At 37.6% G+C, this 18458-nt stretch overlaps 2 protein-coding genes across 8 annotated transcripts in view; one reads left to right on the top strand and one right to left on the bottom strand.

The window, feature by feature from the left end:
• LOC122628314 overlaps positions 1–18458 on the bottom strand; it is a 305366-nt gene that overhangs the window by 155074 nt on the left and 131834 nt on the right. The window contains exon 4 of one of the 7 annotated variants that reach the window (XM_043810496.1): positions 10947–11021. The exons of 5 other annotated variants lie outside the window; for them this stretch is intronic. In XM_043810496.1, the coding sequence (XP_043666431.1) occupies positions 10947–11021 (75 nt within the window). Of the gene's footprint in view, positions 1–10946; positions 11022–14670; positions 15144–18458 lie in introns of those variants that run through there. One more of the 7 variants, XM_043810495.1, reaches the window with a different exon arrangement.
• The window catches only part of LOC122628316, a 61957-nt gene that overhangs the window by 32210 nt on the left and 11289 nt on the right, over positions 1–18458 (top strand). The gene's annotated exons all lie outside the window — the stretch shown is intronic.

The following is an 18458-nucleotide window of genomic DNA, read 5'->3' as shown; positions in this document are numbered from 1 at the left end:
GCGTCAAGGTCGTTGCACTTAAGCGGAGAAAAGATAAAAGGGACGAAAAAATAATAAAAAAAGAAAAAGAACATACATAAAAAAGGAAAGAAAAAAAAAAAAAGAAAAACAGTCGGGACACCACCGTGGCAAATGGCAACCCTTCCTTCCGCATACAACATAGCAACGATCCAGCTCGGTGGATCTTTCGAAGCAGTTAACTGCTTGTCCCTGTATTCAAGATCATGCGACACCCTTTTTTTCTCGTCTCGTTCAGGTAGCGATCAACGAAAAGGAGAAGTTGAAGGAGTAAAATGACAAGAAAAAAAAAGAAAAGAAAAAGAAAGAAGAAAGAAGAGAGTAAAGGAAAAAAATAGAAGGAAAGAAAAAAACGAAGACATTGAGAGCGTAAGAAGGGTGGAAGGGAGGAAGGGAGGAAGGAAGGAAGGAAAGAAGGAAGAAAGGAAGGATGGAAAGAGGAAGATAAAAAGAAAGAAAAGGAGAGAACATCTAGCTAGGAGTTTTTATGGCTTGGGCGCAAGCCGCGTTGCGTCGTAACTGCCGAAATGACAGAAGCCTCCGCGTGGGTTGTCCTTGGCTCGTCGTAAAGGGGTAATCAGCCCTCCTCGAGAGCCGGACCTTGACTCTAATGTCCCCCCATAGTTCGTTCGTTCGTTCGTTCGTTCGTTCGTTCACTCGCTCGCTCGCTCGTTCGTCTCCGTCTTGTTTCCACACGCTCGCATCGGTGTGTCTTCGTTACTCTCAGACGACGACATGACAAGCCTGTCTCTCTCTCTCTCTCTCTCTCTCTTTCTCTCACTATCTCTCTCTCTCTCTCTCTCTTTCTCTCTCTCTTATTCAGTGTGCGTTTGTGTGTGTATGCCCTGTCGCCGCGCTTCTGTCATTCCATCTCCGAAGTTTGTCTACGTAGCACGTCATGGATCAACGCAGATTCGAAAGTTGAATTTCGCGCCGCGAATGTCCACGAAAACGTGTGTGTATATGTGAGTAAGTATGGCTGTGTGTACGTACGTGTGTGTGTGTGTGTATGTGTGTGTATATATATATATGTGCATATGCGTGTGCATACGTGTGCGTGCGTGCGTATCGCGCATCACCACAGACATTCGCCGTCTTCTTACTCGCAAGTTCGCGAACAAGTGCCATCGATGTGTTCCCCGTTCGACTCGAGACTTCGAGAATCGACGAAAGAGAAAGAAGGAGAAACTCTTTTGGATAAAATAAAAAGAGCGAGAAAATCGAAGGTTGGTGCGCGAGTAGCCATAATTCTTATCGTGTTTAGAAAGGTGCACGAGCGTGCGTGGAGAGCGCGCGAGTAGGAGAGAGAAAAAGATAGAGAGAGAGAGAGAGAGAGAGAGAGAGAGAAGAGAGAGAGAGAGAAAGAAAGAAAGAAAGAAAGAAAGAAAGAAAGAAAGAACGTTCAACACTCGAAGGAGAGACACGAAGAAGATCGAAACGGGTTGAACGTGGCGTCGTCTTCCGACGGCGTCTTCGATTTACGTGAGGCGTGGCTCCCTTTACAAGACGCTCGCATTTTACGCGAACGGATACGTGACTCTCGCGAGATCGCGCTAAACAATTGGATCGAATTCGAAAACGATGCTCCTTCGAATTCGAATCACCTTTCTTATCTCTTCGGTCCTTCCTTGTCCCGCCATTTTTCTTAAAGACTATCGTCCACGCGACTCGTACGTATACGTTAATATGTGCGCTTGCGTTCGTGTGTAAATAATACTTATGTGATTCACGTGAGGAAAGTAGTCTTATCTCGCAGGAAAAGAAAATTAACGCAAAAAAAAAAAAAGAAAAAAAAAGGCGTTTTTCTTAAAAAGTAATAGAGATCAATTTATTTAATTACTTTACCGTAGGATTTTTTAAACGTTCATTGATAATTAATATTAAAAGTGCTAGAGACGTCCAATTAGTTTTTCTTAAATGACAAATATTCTTCAAATATATAGATATACACATATATTGTATTCATAGATACTATATTTTCTTTTCTTTTCTTTCTTTTCTTTTTTCCTTTTCAATTTTTGTACGCTCGAGGAATATTTTTTATACAATTAGAAAATAATGTCTTCATAGTAAAAATGTAAATTATTTTTCTTTTACTTTTTTCTGTTTCAATCGTTTCGTCTCTTCGTGAATACCCAAGCGAAAACAACTCTTAACGAAGTTCGCTATATATGCCGAGGGAACGTTCGAACTTTCCAAAAGCAATCCAATATTTACGGATTAACGACAATTAGCGAAAAGCTGCGAGAACGAGAGCCGCCGTATCGACTCGCGTTTTTTCTTTTCTTTCTTTTTTTTTTTCCTTCGAGAATAGGTAAATTATTGCTAACGGTTTTCATAGCTATTTAATGCAAGTATTGTTACGGTTCGTTGCACAAACGGATAAAAGCTATATTTCTTTCGTGGTTTATTAATTCGTTGAAATTAAAAAGAAAAAATAACTTGGTAAATCACGATCTAATCCTGTGTTTTTTATTTTCTTAAAAAAAGAAAAAGAAAATAGAAATGCTCATTTTGATTCGCCAGTTTTCCCGATCGACGCGAGTACCCTAAGAAACTTTATTTATTTTAATTAAATCATGTGATTTGTGAACGCTCGGATATTTTATCGTCACTTTTACGAAATAACGATGTATAATATTTGGTATCGCACGTTTAGTGAGATTAAATTGGATATATCCATAACTGAGTAATTTTTTTCTTCGTACCATCAAAGAATACGATTTAATATGAATTCAGCTAGTCGATCATTTCTAAATAATTTTTTTTTCTTTCTTATTACTCATTCACAAACAGAATTAATTTTATTTCGCGAATTGTAATAAGTATCCTCCTTCAATAAATTCCATATAAACTGGCAAACAAATATATGAACTTTCATACTGAAAAATTATCAATTACTATTCGATTGAAATTTACTAAAAAAAAAAAAAAAAAAAAAAAAAAAAAAAAAAAAAAAAAAAAAAAAAAAAGAATCGTAAATGTTACATCATACCATAAAAAATTTAACGGCATATTAAACTTCAACATTTTATACTTGGAATGGTCTAATGATAAAAACGTGTTTCTTTCTTCTTTTTTTTTTGTAACAACACAGTAAAACAAACTTCGTCATTAATTAATAATAAGATAAGTTTGTAATAACAGAATAAAACTAACTTCGTCATTAATTAGGCATAAGATAAATAGTCGTAATTGACTCCATCCAGTGATGTAAATTTCCATCTTGAAAAAGTTATCATAATGGAACTTTCAAATAAATCTTAAAACGTATTTAGTGACAATAATATTGATAAAATATAGTAAGTAGATAGAAAGTATTAGTAGGTAGGTATAGGAGCGTTGAATTTCTATTCGTCAGACGCCATTCCACTCTTTGACCCTAAAGGGCGTCCTAAACGTGGCAGCCGGCGATCACACACTCAAAAGGTCCACCCATACGCACGATGGGAGCGGCCATCTTTTCACGCATTCTCGTTCCCTTGTCCACCCACTCGAGAAAGTATGAGAAAGAGAAAGAGATAGATAGATAGGAGAGGGAGGGAGAGAGAGAGAGAGAGAGAGAGAGAGAGAGAAAGAAAGAAAGAGAGAACGCAGTCTCCGTTCCGGGCTACTGGTTAGACCGGGTACAACCATTCCTACATTTAGCTTTAATCCATGAAACGCATTCGTATTTGTTATTTTGCTTTAATCCACAAAACTTTTCGTTTTCATTAGTATCATTATTTACTGTTTAGAAAGTAGATTAAATTTTGTGATTAATTCCAACATAGAATTACCCATAAGATAATTTTTCTAAAACATATAAAAACGTTCTTATCAAAGATACAAATCCTGCATATAAATCCGTTTCGTATTAGATAATTCTTTCTAATTTCGACGAAGTTATCATCGAGAAATATTTTCAGATATCAAAAAAAAAAAAAAAAAAAAAAAAGGAAAGGAAAGGAAAGAGAAAAAAGGAGAAAAGATAAATTATCAGAAAAAAATCAGAGACAAAGAAAATATACTCGTATAAGATTTTCAATGATGTCCACGTAGAAAAAGAGAGAAAAAAGATCTCGTGCAGTTTGCCGTTAGAAGGGGTATCTCGTTCGTGCATCTCGAATTCAAGCAACAGGGCGGGTCTCTGCCACCATCATGGTAGCTTCCCTCTTTTTGCCCAACGCTAGCAATTTCGAGACAACGGAATTCTACCTCCACTTTTCCCCTTGCTATTTTACTTAAGCGTGGTATTCCGGCCATTGCTTTTGATTCTTGCTTGGTGGTTCGTTCGTTTGTTCTCGTAGTACGTTTATTAGATTCCAAAAAAAATTTCCTACTTGAATGGAATCTTATTCTTCTCAAAACGAAATTCAACGAAATTTTCCATCGAATTGAGCGATTTAAGATTAATCATTAATTTTTCCTTAATTGATTTTTAATAAATTGATAAAAATTTTTTACACACACGCGAGCGCACGCACACACACACACACACATATATATATAAGTACTTATACGTATATTTTAGTTAAAAAATTTATCGTTTAATTTCGTTCGATTTCTTTATCTTATTTCACACGCAACTATCATCGCATGGTATCTATCCATGTAGGATAATCTAAAATCAAATCGAGCAGAATCGACGAAGACCGAACGTCCTTATTGAATATCGATTTCATCCGTAGGAGATCAGCACCAATCGAATGCATTCTACTCCAATTCCGAATCTCATTGCTTTTTGATATTGCTCTCGTATGCGCACGAATATCTTCCGTTTAAGCTACCGTTCAAAGATATTCGTCGTTTATACGACGCGTCGAATAGAATCGAATCATAAAATTCGTTTAAATATACCTATTTTATCTCCTTATTTTATAATTCTTTCTTTCTTTCTTTTCTTCATTTTATATTATTAATAAATACGATAACTATCCACTTTAACGCCTTACACTATCTATTTCATCTTTTTACAAGACCAATTACTTAACGCGATAATCGATTTACTTTCTTATCTCGTTTTCTATTTTTGTACGATTTATTTATCTACATACATATCGAATAAATTATACGAAACAAGATCGATTAGGCCATGCTATGCTATTTATCGTTCTTATGATTACTTATATATATATATATATATATATATATATATATATATATATATTAAAAAAAAAAAGGGAAAAAAGAAGGAAGAGATAAAAATATAAGATCATTGAAAAGAACATTCTAAAAAGCAAAATTGTACGTTCGATTTTGAAATTTCTCTCAGTCACTCGAGAAGACGATCGAACATCGAGAGTCGCCGAAGGGTGTCTCTTATCGCGACTGAAAAATCTTATCGAAACGAAAGAGTTCGATGGGATTACGTGTATCGAAGCAAACTTTCGTGAAGAGAAAAGAGAGAGAGAGAGAGAGAAAGAGAGAGAGAGAAAGAGAGAGAGAAAGAGAGAGAGAGAGAGAGAGAGAAAGAGAGAGAGAAAGAGAGAGAGAGAGAGAGAGAGAGAGAATGAGAGACGTGCTTACGGATCTGAAATCCTAGTTACAGAGCGGATTCTAGTAGAAGCATCAAGGTGGAAGGTTCTCTTTGGCCGCCGACAGCAATTTCGCCAAAACGCTTTCGAGCGACGAAGGGGTCTAGCTAAGCCAGTATACGTGTGTGCGTGTTTTAGAGAGAAAGAGGAGGATGGGGATGAGGATGAGGTTGAAGAGGAGGAGAAGGGGGAGGAAAAGAGAGGGAGAAGAAGAGGAGAAAGGGAAGAAGATAGAATGAAATTCGAGAATCGCAACATCCGGGTCCAGGGAGAATCAAGTGGGCGTATACTCCTCTCTCTCTTTCTTTCTCTCTCTTTCTCTCCGTCTGTCTAAATCTCTCTCTCTCTCTCTCTCTCTCTCTCTCTCTCTCTCTCTCTTTCTCTTTCTCTTTTTGTCTGTCTGTCCTTCTCCTACTCTCTATCTTTCTCTCATTCGTTTCAACCTTCCCTGGCGGAACGTATGAAAAACGAAAATACGTGAATCGTGCCGATAGCTTCGGGTTCGTTACTTTACGTTGATAAATGCCCTTATGCAAATTTCGATGTACGATCATACGAGGTGATCTTCATTAACCTTCGCGAATAATAAGCGACGCTGTAATAAATAAACTAATTTATAAGTATTTATATGCTCGGTAAGTTGAACGCGTTATTGCGGAACCGCTAGTGACGTGAGATTCGAGTGCGAAAGGAGAAACGTCGCGTAGTTTTGAATTATACAGGGTGACGTATTTGAAGAAATCGATAAGAAAATCATAGAAGATTATTAAGGATCTTAATAAGATGATTCGAGATGTGGAATGATTGAACGAGAAAAGATAAAGGAATTCAACGATTAAAGTGTAATATTGATAAAGACGGGATGACTTGTCGTTATATCGTTATCAGTTAATTAAAGTTGGCTCAGCCTGTGATACATTACACGTATGATAAATACAAAATGCGTTTGGATAGATGTAAAATAATTTATAATTACATTTTCGAAAGGAAGATAAGTTATCGTAATGCATCGAAAATGCATGAAATTCGAACTTTTTCGCGTAAATTTATTGTCGATACGAGTCTTTTGGATTTTTTCTCCCTTTTCTTTTTTTTTTTGCAATTTGGAGCACACGCAAGGTATACGTCGCTTAAAAAATTCAATTAACACGTTTAAGTGCCGGACTATTTTCATGTGACTTTACGTTCAGCCCGTGTAGATCATGAATAATGAAAACATGGATATGGAAATTTGCTTTTATACCTGCATGATAATTACGGATCATTTCACGATCATGATTAATTTTACATAAAATAACTAGAATGTACTTAATGGAAGGAAGATTGAAATGTGGGCCACAATATCAAGCGATATTGAACCTGTTAAGTGTTACAGTATCGCATTCATATAGGAAAGTGAATCTATTTAATGTATCTCCCATAAATATCGCATAATTACGTCGTTTATATGGAACATATGTAAATACATACTTATTTACGTATGTATTCATACATAGTTGCTTACATACAGCGCATTAGATATTACCGAGGTGCCCTCCTAAATAAACGATCTGTAATTACATATCGAAAAGACAAAGATGTTTTATATTGTTTTTTTAATTATCAAGGAGAACAAACAATCACCGTCTATCCTCCCTAAGTCTTCTACCAAAGTGTGTCGGTAATGGTCGATGGATAATGGTCGACGATAACAATCTTACGAGGCAATGCGCTTTATTAATGACTCAGTTGCATGCGATCTCGAATAACACATAGTTGAACAGCTTTTTATACTCAACTAAAAGAGATAAGAACGTGGCTCGTCTAACGAAGTGTCTATACCACTTCGACGTTAAATAAGCGAAAAATATGATGCCTAGAGATTACGTTATGATTAGTATATTACGCATATGTACATATATATAATAAAATGCTTTAGTAAAAATCATTACTCTTCTCGTATAAATTGTTAATTTTTAACGATCTTTTAACAAGGAATCTTATTAATTAAGAGTTAAGTTTCGTCGTTCGAACATCTTTATGATTAATTTATGGACGGAAAGGAAAGGCGTCGGTTTGATATCCAACAAGGATCAAATGTATACGGTTAGTTTTGCGTTCGTTGCTCCGAGATGAAGATTTTCCCGTCGAGGGAAATATCGTCGGAACATTCCAAACAAAGTTCTCGCTATCCTACAAGGAAAGAAGAAATTCCAAGTAATAGACAAATCGAGAAAGAGGGAGAAAGAAACAGATAGATAGAGAAACGATTCGAATCGAATTTTCTTCGAATGTAAACCTTTAAGGTTGGAGAAACTTAGACGATTCGTCGCGATAAATTTTCAGATCAAAGGACCTCCGCCAATCGCGTAGAAGCTTCCGAAGGAATTCCGTCGACGATGAGAGTCACGGTCCGGTAGCGCGAGTAGAACTTGCTGCAACGGATAAATTGCAGTGAACGTCGGTAATGGCGCATGGTAAAAGGATAATGATGCTTAAGTGTTTGTACAATACGTATTATAAGTAGCCATTAGCATTACGGCCGCTCCTAATAGAAGTTAGGCCGCCGTAAAAGAAATTGTACGTATCCCGAAACGACTTTCCGCGAAAGGATTTATTCTTTGTTATTACATAGGAGGCTGACTCGTCCGAGGAAAACTGGGCCCGTCCTTCGAGCCTTACCTCCTGCGTTTTCGATTTTATTAACTATCGTTTATAACGTGTATTCGTCGATTGCATTACGGCGAAACAGCTTTGAACGTTAAGATATTAAAGAATGAATGAGAAAATACTTGGTAGATTTGTAAAAGGGACGAAGTACGGGTAGAGAGAACTACGGGTTGTTGCTCTATGAATTGCTGCGAAGAAATGAAAGTTAAAAAGGTAAAGGAAACGTGGAATTCTCTCTATACCTTATACGTAGAATATTGTATAAGTATTATATACCGAATGGTTCTATATAATAATATATTTTCAACGTTAAATAAGCTATTAAAACGTGTTTATCATTCGCGCCCTTTATCTTGTAAAATGAACGATCATCTATCACGGCCGACCTATCCTGAAAGTTTCCAGGCGCCGAAGAGTAATAAGAAAGGGTGCACGGAACTGGAGTAGCAATTGTTTCAGAATCGTCAGCGGCGCATAATTTCACATGGGAACGTAATAAAGCGTGTTTGGCGTCTCGGCTTAGGTTAACCGCATTTCCATTCTAGAAACGTGCGAGCTCGCAAACGCTACCACGCCCGTCACCGTAAAGAACGGTTCACCAATTAGTTCGGGACGTTTGGAATTTCTCTAGTCTCTGTCATTGATATACTATGTTCTCAGTTCCTCCTGACATTTTTGACTTTAATGCAAACCTATCGCAAGACGTTACCGTCCCCCATTGCTCCACGAGTTATCGCTTTCCTACGAATTTATGACCGTCGGTTGTTCGTCGACATTAAATTATTTTCAAAACTTCGATTAAGAAACAAGAAAAAAAAAAAGAGAGGACACTTTTATAAATGGAAATCATCGTGTTGTTATTACGAAGTTCTGCGAAATTCAAAGAGAAAAAAATAAAAAAAGAAAAAAAAAGAAAAAAAAAAAAGAATTGGAATATTTTTATCTCGAATTTGTGGTCGTCGAAGTTTCTCTTTCTTTTTTTTTTCTTCTCTTCCTTTCCTTTCGACGAAAAAAATCGTGTCACGATTTTCGAAAGTCACGATGCAAATAGGATTATTTCGTAGAAAAAAAATCTCTCGGAGACGGAAAGGGAATCCCTATTCGCAAAGCGAAAGGGAGAGAAACGGTAGAGAGAGGGAGAATGGGAGGGAAGAAGGAGAAGAGGGGGTCAGAGGTCATAAAGCGTATTCGGCAATACCGTGTATGGGTTAACCGCATTTCCATTCGGGCAACGTGCGAGCCAGCCGAGCGTGTCAGGGCTTTCGACATCGTAAATAACATTTCAACAATTAACGCATGCGACAAGGGGCGTGTTCCCCGTGTTGACCGAACCCGACCAGCCGCCGACGGCGTTTCTGTCTACCCCCCTTGAATCGTGGCACGAATGTAGTATATTCGCGCGATAATAAAGATTACGTCGCTTCTCCGCGATTCCTACAAAGAGCGAAGCAAACACAAGCTGAAAGTTATATACCAACCCTCACCACTTTCCAACGTCCTCCTCCTTTGGGGCGCTTAACTCGACCATTTGTCTCTCCTCGAATTACCGAGATAGAAGACGGAGGAAAATCGTTCTCTGAGAAAATCCCTCGTTCGTGCCTCTCTTACCGACAACATTTCTGCGTTTTCACGGCAACGAGAATCTCCCTAGTCGAGCCTTTTATCCGTTTGGAATCGCTTTGATAAGAGTGGAAATATGTAGCTAGGTATCAGAAAAGATTTAGGAAATCCTAATATCATACATGCCTAAAGTATAAATATCTTGTTATATACGATCGAGAATTATTATCTTGATTAGGTATATTTTTCTAGTATGATATATATAGTAGATATATGATAATAATAATCTAACAGTCATGATTAGGTATATTTTTCTAATATGGTATATATAGTAGATATATGATAATAATAATCTAATAGTCATCATAGATTATTTTTTAATATTATTACGAATTTGCTTTATGCAATTATGATTCGCCCACAATTTAGGTAAAAATACTTGATAACAACGAATCCGAAAAAAAAAGAAAAAAGGAAGAAAAAACAAGTCGAAAAGATATTACTCGAAATCGCATATTCGCAAAAATGTTTACCGATCGCATTAACGATTCCCATAACAATATTGTTATAATTCGAATGTCCTTCGTAAGTTTAAATATTTTATGAGACGAACGTTTTTTTTTTTTCTCGAATCGAACGTCGGCTCTCGAATTTCGCGAAGAAAAGAGCCGGAGAGCATTTACGGGCTAGAAGAAAATCGAGTCGCGCTATCTTCGTATACGAGAGCCTCTTAACGTTCGTTCGTCCCTTCGAAGAGGCTCCGAGCCAAAGATAAGCTCGAAGAAAGAGAGATCGAGGGACGACGAAAATCTTTCGACGATACGACGCAATTTCGAGCTAATGCACAACGATTTCCGTGGCGCATACTGGATTCGATTTTTTGCTACGATTTAAAATTATTAAAAAAAAAAAAAAAAAAAAAAGAAAGAAAGAAAGAAAGAAAAAATTTGTTATTAAAAAGCAAAGAAAGAAAAATCATCTTTGAAAAATGATCTCTCTCTTTCTCTCTGATAGAATTTTTGATACACCGATTTAAAGATTTTTATTCGTCTTTTAATAAAATATTCGAAATATCGAATCCGTGATAATTCATATCACATATACGAGAATCTAATAATGTGAATGACCGACTGCTATCGCCGAAATAAGCTCACGAAATATCGAATCTAAGAAGAGTGCATAAGTGAAATTTATTTATGGTACCTTTCGTTGGCACGCCGTGCTCGGAAGAATACGAAAGTGCACGATGATCGTCGTCTCTCGGGTTTTGCTGCTTCACTGAAATAGCAGTGTATACATCGTTAAATGACGTCATCTAATGAAGCTCGCATTAATACGGTATTTATAGTGAACTCTCGCTCGTAAACTCTTGTCGAATCAAATCGATAAATATAGAAACCAGTTTGCTACTCTTCCGTCCTTTCGATAAAATCGAATCTTTTGAAAAATGATTTTAAAAAAGAAATTAAGAATAGCCCTCCCTCCTCTTTCTCTCTCTTACTTTAAAAAATGATACTACAAATTCGTACGTAGCGAACGGCTCGACAAATCGAGAGAATAAAAATTAACGCGAGAAAATCATTAATATTAGACGACGATAGAGGTGGATGGCTCATCGAAGAACGTAAAAGGAGAATCAAGGAGGTGCAACGCGGAGTCGGGAAAGTGCGCGCGACTGGTGTAAATGGCCTCTCCACTTCTTTCTCTCTCTTTCTTTCTCTTCTTTCTTTCTCTCTCAAGCGGTAGAGAAGGGAGAAAGAGAAGGGAGAAGGAGAGGCAAGAAAGAAAGTGGATGGCCCGACGACAACTGGTGGGGATAGCTAAGAAAGAGAGAGAAAGAGAGAGAAAGAGAAAGAAAGAGAGAGAGAGAGAGAGAGAGAAAGAAGGAGGAGGGAGGACACTCGAGACACGTAAAGGTATCTAAAAAGGGTGGAAGGAGGCAAAAGTTTCGCTCGTAAAACGAATGGAGGTAAAAAAGGAAAATTACATTAAGAAACTCGAGCGTATAGTAGTCGGTACGAAGGAGGTGCGGTATAGTATGAAAGGAGGTGGATGCCTTCAAATGACGGTACACGGCACGTTGCTCTCGCCGAGGAAGAATCCCTCCTACCATCTCCACCCTTTCCCTTTCCCATCTTCTCCTTCTCCTTCTCCTTCTCCTTCTCCTTCATCGTCAAGTTGCCTCACCGAGTCGATCTAAGCTTGGAAGGTGCGAAGATAGATAGGAAGTTAGTCGGCGAAAACTAACGTGGATTCATTCAACGTAGAAAAATTCATTTCTCTTGTGGAACCATCTTTTCCGTCGTTCCTTAATCTTCGGAAATTGCGTTTCTTAAACGTGAGACGTTTTATAAATATGTATATATAATCATATCGCGACGAAAAAACGAGTCCTCACGAAACCACTAAACCTTATTTAAAATATCATCGGTTAAAAGTTGAATGTAATTTCGGAAACGTTTAGACGATTATTTTAATGAATTTGTCTCTCTATACTTTTCGTTGCTTTCTTTATTATAATATCAATGTTCATGACTTGCTTATAAATAAATAAATAAATAAATAAATAATATTCTATCTGTAGATATATTTGATATCTTGACATATCCTATATAAATATCTTCAAATAACTAGTCCCATTAAAATAACGATTTATTTGACGAAAGTAATCTTGCCATTCGTATAAAAAGCCGTATCATCGTATTCCGTACGTTTAAAAGGGAAAGAAAATTTGAAAAGAGAAGGCGTCAGTCAGTTTCAAATGAAGAAACCATCGGACGAAGGACTCGGGTGTTGCGATTGCTCGAATGTTGCGTATGTAACGAGCAATTGCGAGAGGAAAGGAAGACGTCGAATGTCGCCTTATAAACTCGTGATTCGTACGTTTTACGAAGTGGTATTTGCTCGTTACATCGAAAGGCACTTATTATGCAACATTCCACTCTAGTCTTCGAAATCATAAACGGCGACGCGTTTTTTTTTTTTTTTTTTTTCTTTATGGGCTTTTAGAGACTCATAAATATTAAGAAACTCCTTATTCGTCGTTAAGCATCGAAACGATCGGCGAACGAATGTTTCGGATCGCTTAAAATACCGAAGATCATTCTGTCCGATGATTTTTTTTTTTTCTCTATTAACCATTATAATATCGTAGGAAATTTTTTTCGAAGGAAAGGGAAGAAAAAAGGAAAGAAATAAGAATGGAAAAGATGGAAAAAGAAGAGTGTTAACAAGATGTGAAGTTAAAAAGATACGAGTTATACGACTCGATAGGGGTGCGAAGGATGGTGGAGAGGGATGAGAAAAGAAAGATAGGGAAAGAAAAGAAAAAGATGAAGAAAAAATAGATGAATGGATAGATGGATAGATAAATAGACAGATAGAGAGATAGGGACAAAGAAAGAAAGATAGAGAGAGAGAGAGAAAGAAAGAAAGAGCAAAAGAAACTTCTAAGATCCTGCTGAAAGAACAAACGCAAGATTAAACAAAGGAGTGCTACTCCCGAAGGAGTCTGGGTAAACTAGCGGCAAGAAGAGAGTGGGGAGATACAAAGGGAGGAAAAGAGAAGGATAAGAAGAGAAAGAGGGGGAGGGGCGGGGCGTAGGGGAAAAGGGAGGGGAAGAAAAGGAACGACCGACGTTAGTTTTAACATACGAACTATAGCAAGGTGCGAGTAGGTACGAGTAAACGAAAGGATCAGATGGAAAAGGAAGGAAGGAAGGAAGGAAGGAAGGAAGGAAGAAAAGAAAGAAGGAAGGAAGGAAGAGACAAAAGAAGAAAGGAAGGAAGAAAGGAAAGAAGGAAGGCAGGAAAGAAAGAAAGAAAGAAAGAAAAAGAAAAGGGCGATAGTCTGCATATAAAGTGGACGCGAAATGAACCGGGTTACGCCGAGGCGGTATACATAAAAGCGTGTGTCGGTGCCTCCGTACCGAGTTTGCCTGCCTTTTACTCGGGCGTACATTTCGTTTACATAGAATCTGCGCGCGAGCGAGATACTCACGTATACAGATATGTATGTATATATTGTGTGTGTGTGTGTGTGTGTGTGTGTGTGTGTGTGTGTATATATATATATATATATAGATACATATATATATGCCATCAGTTTCTTGACGCACAGAGGATGTACAGGTCGTTTCATTCATCGGTTTAGATTCCACGTATCTTTGATATTACCTCCGTCGATAAGATAGGGAACTGCCATATTTTTCGTCCATCGAAACATGTTATCAATTTTTCGTATTTTAAATGGTTCCAAAATGATAACTATAATGCAATCCTTTCTAAAACACTTGTTGCGAGCAAATATGGTCCGAAGATAAAAGCACTTATCGCAAGTAGGCCTCATTACCTATTTATCCTTATTAAAATCAGACTCGTATATTATTCTATATCATCGCTTATATCTGTCCAGGGTGATTTTATTCAATGAAATCGTCCGCTTTAATGGCGATAATGGCCGTGCTACCGAGCTTTATCTTGGGACAATGCGTCTGGAGTGTATACGGACGAAGGCTAAGGGACGTCGAACGGAGTAACCACGTCTTATGGGCGTAACTTCATGCTTTCTAAAAATATCAACTTCGCGTTGTCCCGACGTACGGAGAACGTTTAAGTCGTTTCCTCGACCACGATTATCGTCCTCCCTACAAAATATATTTTCTATTGTGATTTCATAAGTTTCAATAACGCGATATCCAATACGTTTCGAGCTTCATTTTTTAATATACGATGAAATAATCAATGGTGTTATAGTCTACGTTATTGAATAAATTAAACTTATTTCATTTTTATAATGCTTGTTCTTATCTTGGTCGAAATATTCTTGAAATGTTTTTAATATCGTTGAATAATAATATCTCGAATATATGATGATTAAATTGCAAAAAACAAAAATATATATATATCATTTGACCATGATATAATTCGTTTTCTTTCTCGTGTTAAAGCAAAATTGCATGAAATGAAACGCCCTGTACGAGCCGGTAGTTTCGTTGTTCGCACAGCACCTCAGTGCGAATAGGAAAAGGTCGGAGCATGGTTAAAAGCGCGCAGGGTGCTCGCAATGGCCGACGATTTTCAACTTTTGCTATCGCCACGCCGAGAATGGAAAATGGAGAATCCCGTCGACGGGATTCTACCTTAGGATCCTACGCTCGGATTCACGACTGACTATACAACTACATATACGGTACATGTGTTCGTGTATGTATAAAAAAGTATATGTAGAAGCTGAACTCGTTTAGTTTGAAACTTCCTCGAGAGCTTATTTTTTACTCCACCCAATGTTTTCCTTCTCTTTCTATTTCTATTTCCTTTCCTTCCTTTGGTGTCACATCTATCAACATTTGGAATAATTAGAACAGTTGTTCTAGCAGGATACTACGGTGCTTTTGTTTCCTATTAAAATAATAAAAAAACATCATAAAATAATAAAAGAACATATATATATATATATATATATATATGCGTATATATATTCGATATCATTTGACGATGAAAATAACTTTTCAAAACGACGTTTAAAATGTACAAATTTAAAAAATTTGTCGGGCGATAATTATTTTATAAATATCTTACGATACGACCGATCGAAATTAAGAGATCCAGTAATATCTTCTTGTAATTACGATCGGATTAATTAGAGATAGCAGGACCCATGTTTCCTCAATTTATAACGAGTAACTTTTCATTGCGAGTCTCGAGAAGAGAGTAGGTATGTTCTCGTTTTTGTGTTTCTGTTTGTGTTTGTGTTTACGTTTGTGTACTTGCGTACGTGCGTGCGTGCGTGTGAGCGAACGCGCGCTCAAGCTCGTATGTGTGTGTGCCTTGAAATCTCGACGGAATGAGAAACTTTCGTTCGCAGCTGCGGCCAGACGTTCTCGTGATCGTTGAAACGTGGCAAGACGGACAGCACGTTGGGAAACGACGTTTCATCTCAACGTTGAAACTTTTAATTCGACGATCCTAACGTTATCGTATCCAACAATTATAATACCATATGTCGAAAGTGACTTTCACGCTCATCGTAATCGACGAAAGAAATAGCGAATAAGAAAACTAGATATAAGATGTTCACATTCTCCGTATACTTTATTTCAATATATGGAATTTTGCAGTTAAGAACATGTTCAAGTCATTAGGATCTTGCAAATAGGAAAATAAATGAGACGGCACGAGACTAGAATCTCGAGAGATAGATAAAGAGAGAGGAGAAAAGAAAGAGAGAGAGAGAGAGGAAGGAAGAGAAGGGTAAGATACGAGGGGTTGAAGAAGGACCGTCGAAAGTCAGGAAGCTCAGTCATAAATTCTCAATGGCATTTATAGTCGGTCACCTCGCCGCTGAAATTCTTGCTAGATGAGAAAACGGATCGTGCAACGAGCCTCGGTCGTTTACTCCGTTCCAGTATTCCAACTATGAGAATTTCACGTTGGTTAAAGCGATTTAATGCGAATCTACGACCTCGAGAAACGATGGTGAAACGAGGGAGGGGTAGTGGGAGGAAAGAGCAATGGAGAGGAAGGTGGTTGGTATATGGGACCCTATCCGTATTAAATTTATTTCAATTTCCATTGATTTTCATATGAAAATCAAGATAATCTTGCGTAACGCGTACACGTATCACACGGGACATACAAGAAGATAAATGACGAAGTTAGAATATTATATACGTGCTAAAAGGAACAATTCTGATGGCGATAATTTCAAGGAGAATTATGTATTGAAAACTTTCATTAATATATAGAATTTATTTGAATAATTTTAAACGATTATTCCTATCTATTATGCGTATGTAAGTGATCAAATGATATATACGATTTTATACTTAGAAAACTTTTATCTAATCGCGTTCGACGTTATTCACGTTTTGCGATATTAACTATCGATAGCAAAGACATCGAATCGTATCACCGTCCTGTCGCATTTACAAATGTTCGTAGCGAAACGTTCGAAGAGGAGAATTCGATTCGATACCGATATCAAAACCCATACACGTTTGACTCTTCTCACGGTTATGTACGTCTGTTTCTCTCTTTTTCTCTGGCTATCTCTTTTTCTTTCCCTTTTTACTTGAAAAAGAGAAATGCTCATCGCGAAGTGCAATACAAACTGGACGATTCGTGGGAGATGTTACAAAGTGGCCGTAAAAATTCCTATCGCATTGCCAATAACAAGGGAGTACTCTTAGCCGGTTTGAGCCAACTCGCGACAAGATTGAATTGGTAAAAATCCATAAAGCTTTCGCCATGGTACGCGGATTGTGGAAATGGGGACGTTTTGTGAGAAAAAGGACTGTGAATTCCGAGCATGGCTTTTACACATGTACTTTTGCTATATAGTACGTCGATTTTCATGATCTCTCTCTCTCTCTCTCTCTCTCTCTCTCTCTCTCTCTCTCTCTCTCTCTCTCTCTCTCTCTCTTTGTGTGTGTATCTGTCTCTCTTTCTGTCTCTCTTGAATCACCGATCGATGGTGATTCATTAAAATACGTGAAACGAATAATTATTTGCTCATCGACGGAAAAAAATAATTTGAGAAAGTATCCAACTCAAAATCTTGCCGTCTAACGAGGATTAACATAAATGATACTCTAATAAACGATACTTTAACAACGACTTAAATGATAAATCATTCGATAAAAAGAATAAAAAAAAAAAAAAAAAAAAGAAAACAAAAATCTTTTTCAATATAAAATTTGTAATATAAAATGTTTTTATATCGAAGATCAAATTAATGAATCGGACTGTAATATTAAACTCGGTATTGTCTTAAATTATTCAAAAAATGTTTGACGGGTGAAATCACTTATCACTCGAGATTAATCAATAATCTCATGGTTAACGAGACGCAAAGGGTCGATAAGGGATATCATGGTGGAATCGTCGGACGGACTATCTCGTTGATTGGAACGGCGGTGCGTAAGAAAATTCAACGATTTTATCGGCTTTCGGGCGAGCCCGTGCGACATTGTTCGATCTTTACGACACTGCCGTACGCCGGCCGATCGCGGATTCTCCGGAGCAACGAGATTGCCATGGACTCATTTAGCGTCTACCCAATCTTGGCGGTCGGCTATAGCAAGCGTCGTTTTTAGATTTAACCTACCCAAATATGCAAATCGGCATCGCGCGCGGAGAACTTTGCAGAGAAAGAGAGAAAAAGAGAGGGGTAGAAAGAGAGAGAGAGAAAGAGAGAGAGAAAGAGATAGCAGAGATTCCTGAACGAGAATGGCCGATTCGGTTGGTTCGCAAAGAGGGAGAATATAATCCTCGCCTATGGGAGCTTGTGGGCGGCCAAAATGAATCAGCAAAAAGGACATCGGAAACCAGTCCTGCGTGCGCGCGCGCATTACGTTCATTCCTTGTTTTTTCCTGTCCCTCTCTCTTTCTCTCTCTCTCTCTCTTTTTTCATATTTTTGTCTTTATCATACTTTCGTGACCCACGATGCTGATCGATATCCACGAAAAGGAAGGAAAACGAGAGGGTGCCGTACGATGTCACGTTTATGGATTAGATTATGAATTAGGGTAGTGCTCCTAAGCATAGGAAATGTTCAGTGTGCTATTGATAGTTTATTATGGTCGTTTTCCTAAGGGAGGAAGAAAATGGCTCCGTAGAAAAGAAAAAGGAAAAGAAAATAATTAAAAAAGCTGAAATATACGATCGTGGTGGTTTCGAACGTGGTATCTTCTCGCGTGCTTTCGAGAAATTAC

Source organism: Vespula pensylvanica, chromosome 4 (assembly GCF_014466175.1).
Source record: "Vespula pensylvanica isolate Volc-1 chromosome 4, ASM1446617v1, whole genome shotgun sequence".
NCBI classification, from domain to species: domain Eukaryota; kingdom Metazoa; phylum Arthropoda; class Insecta; order Hymenoptera; family Vespidae; genus Vespula; species Vespula pensylvanica.
This window is presented reverse-complemented; position numbering and strand designations above follow the sequence as displayed.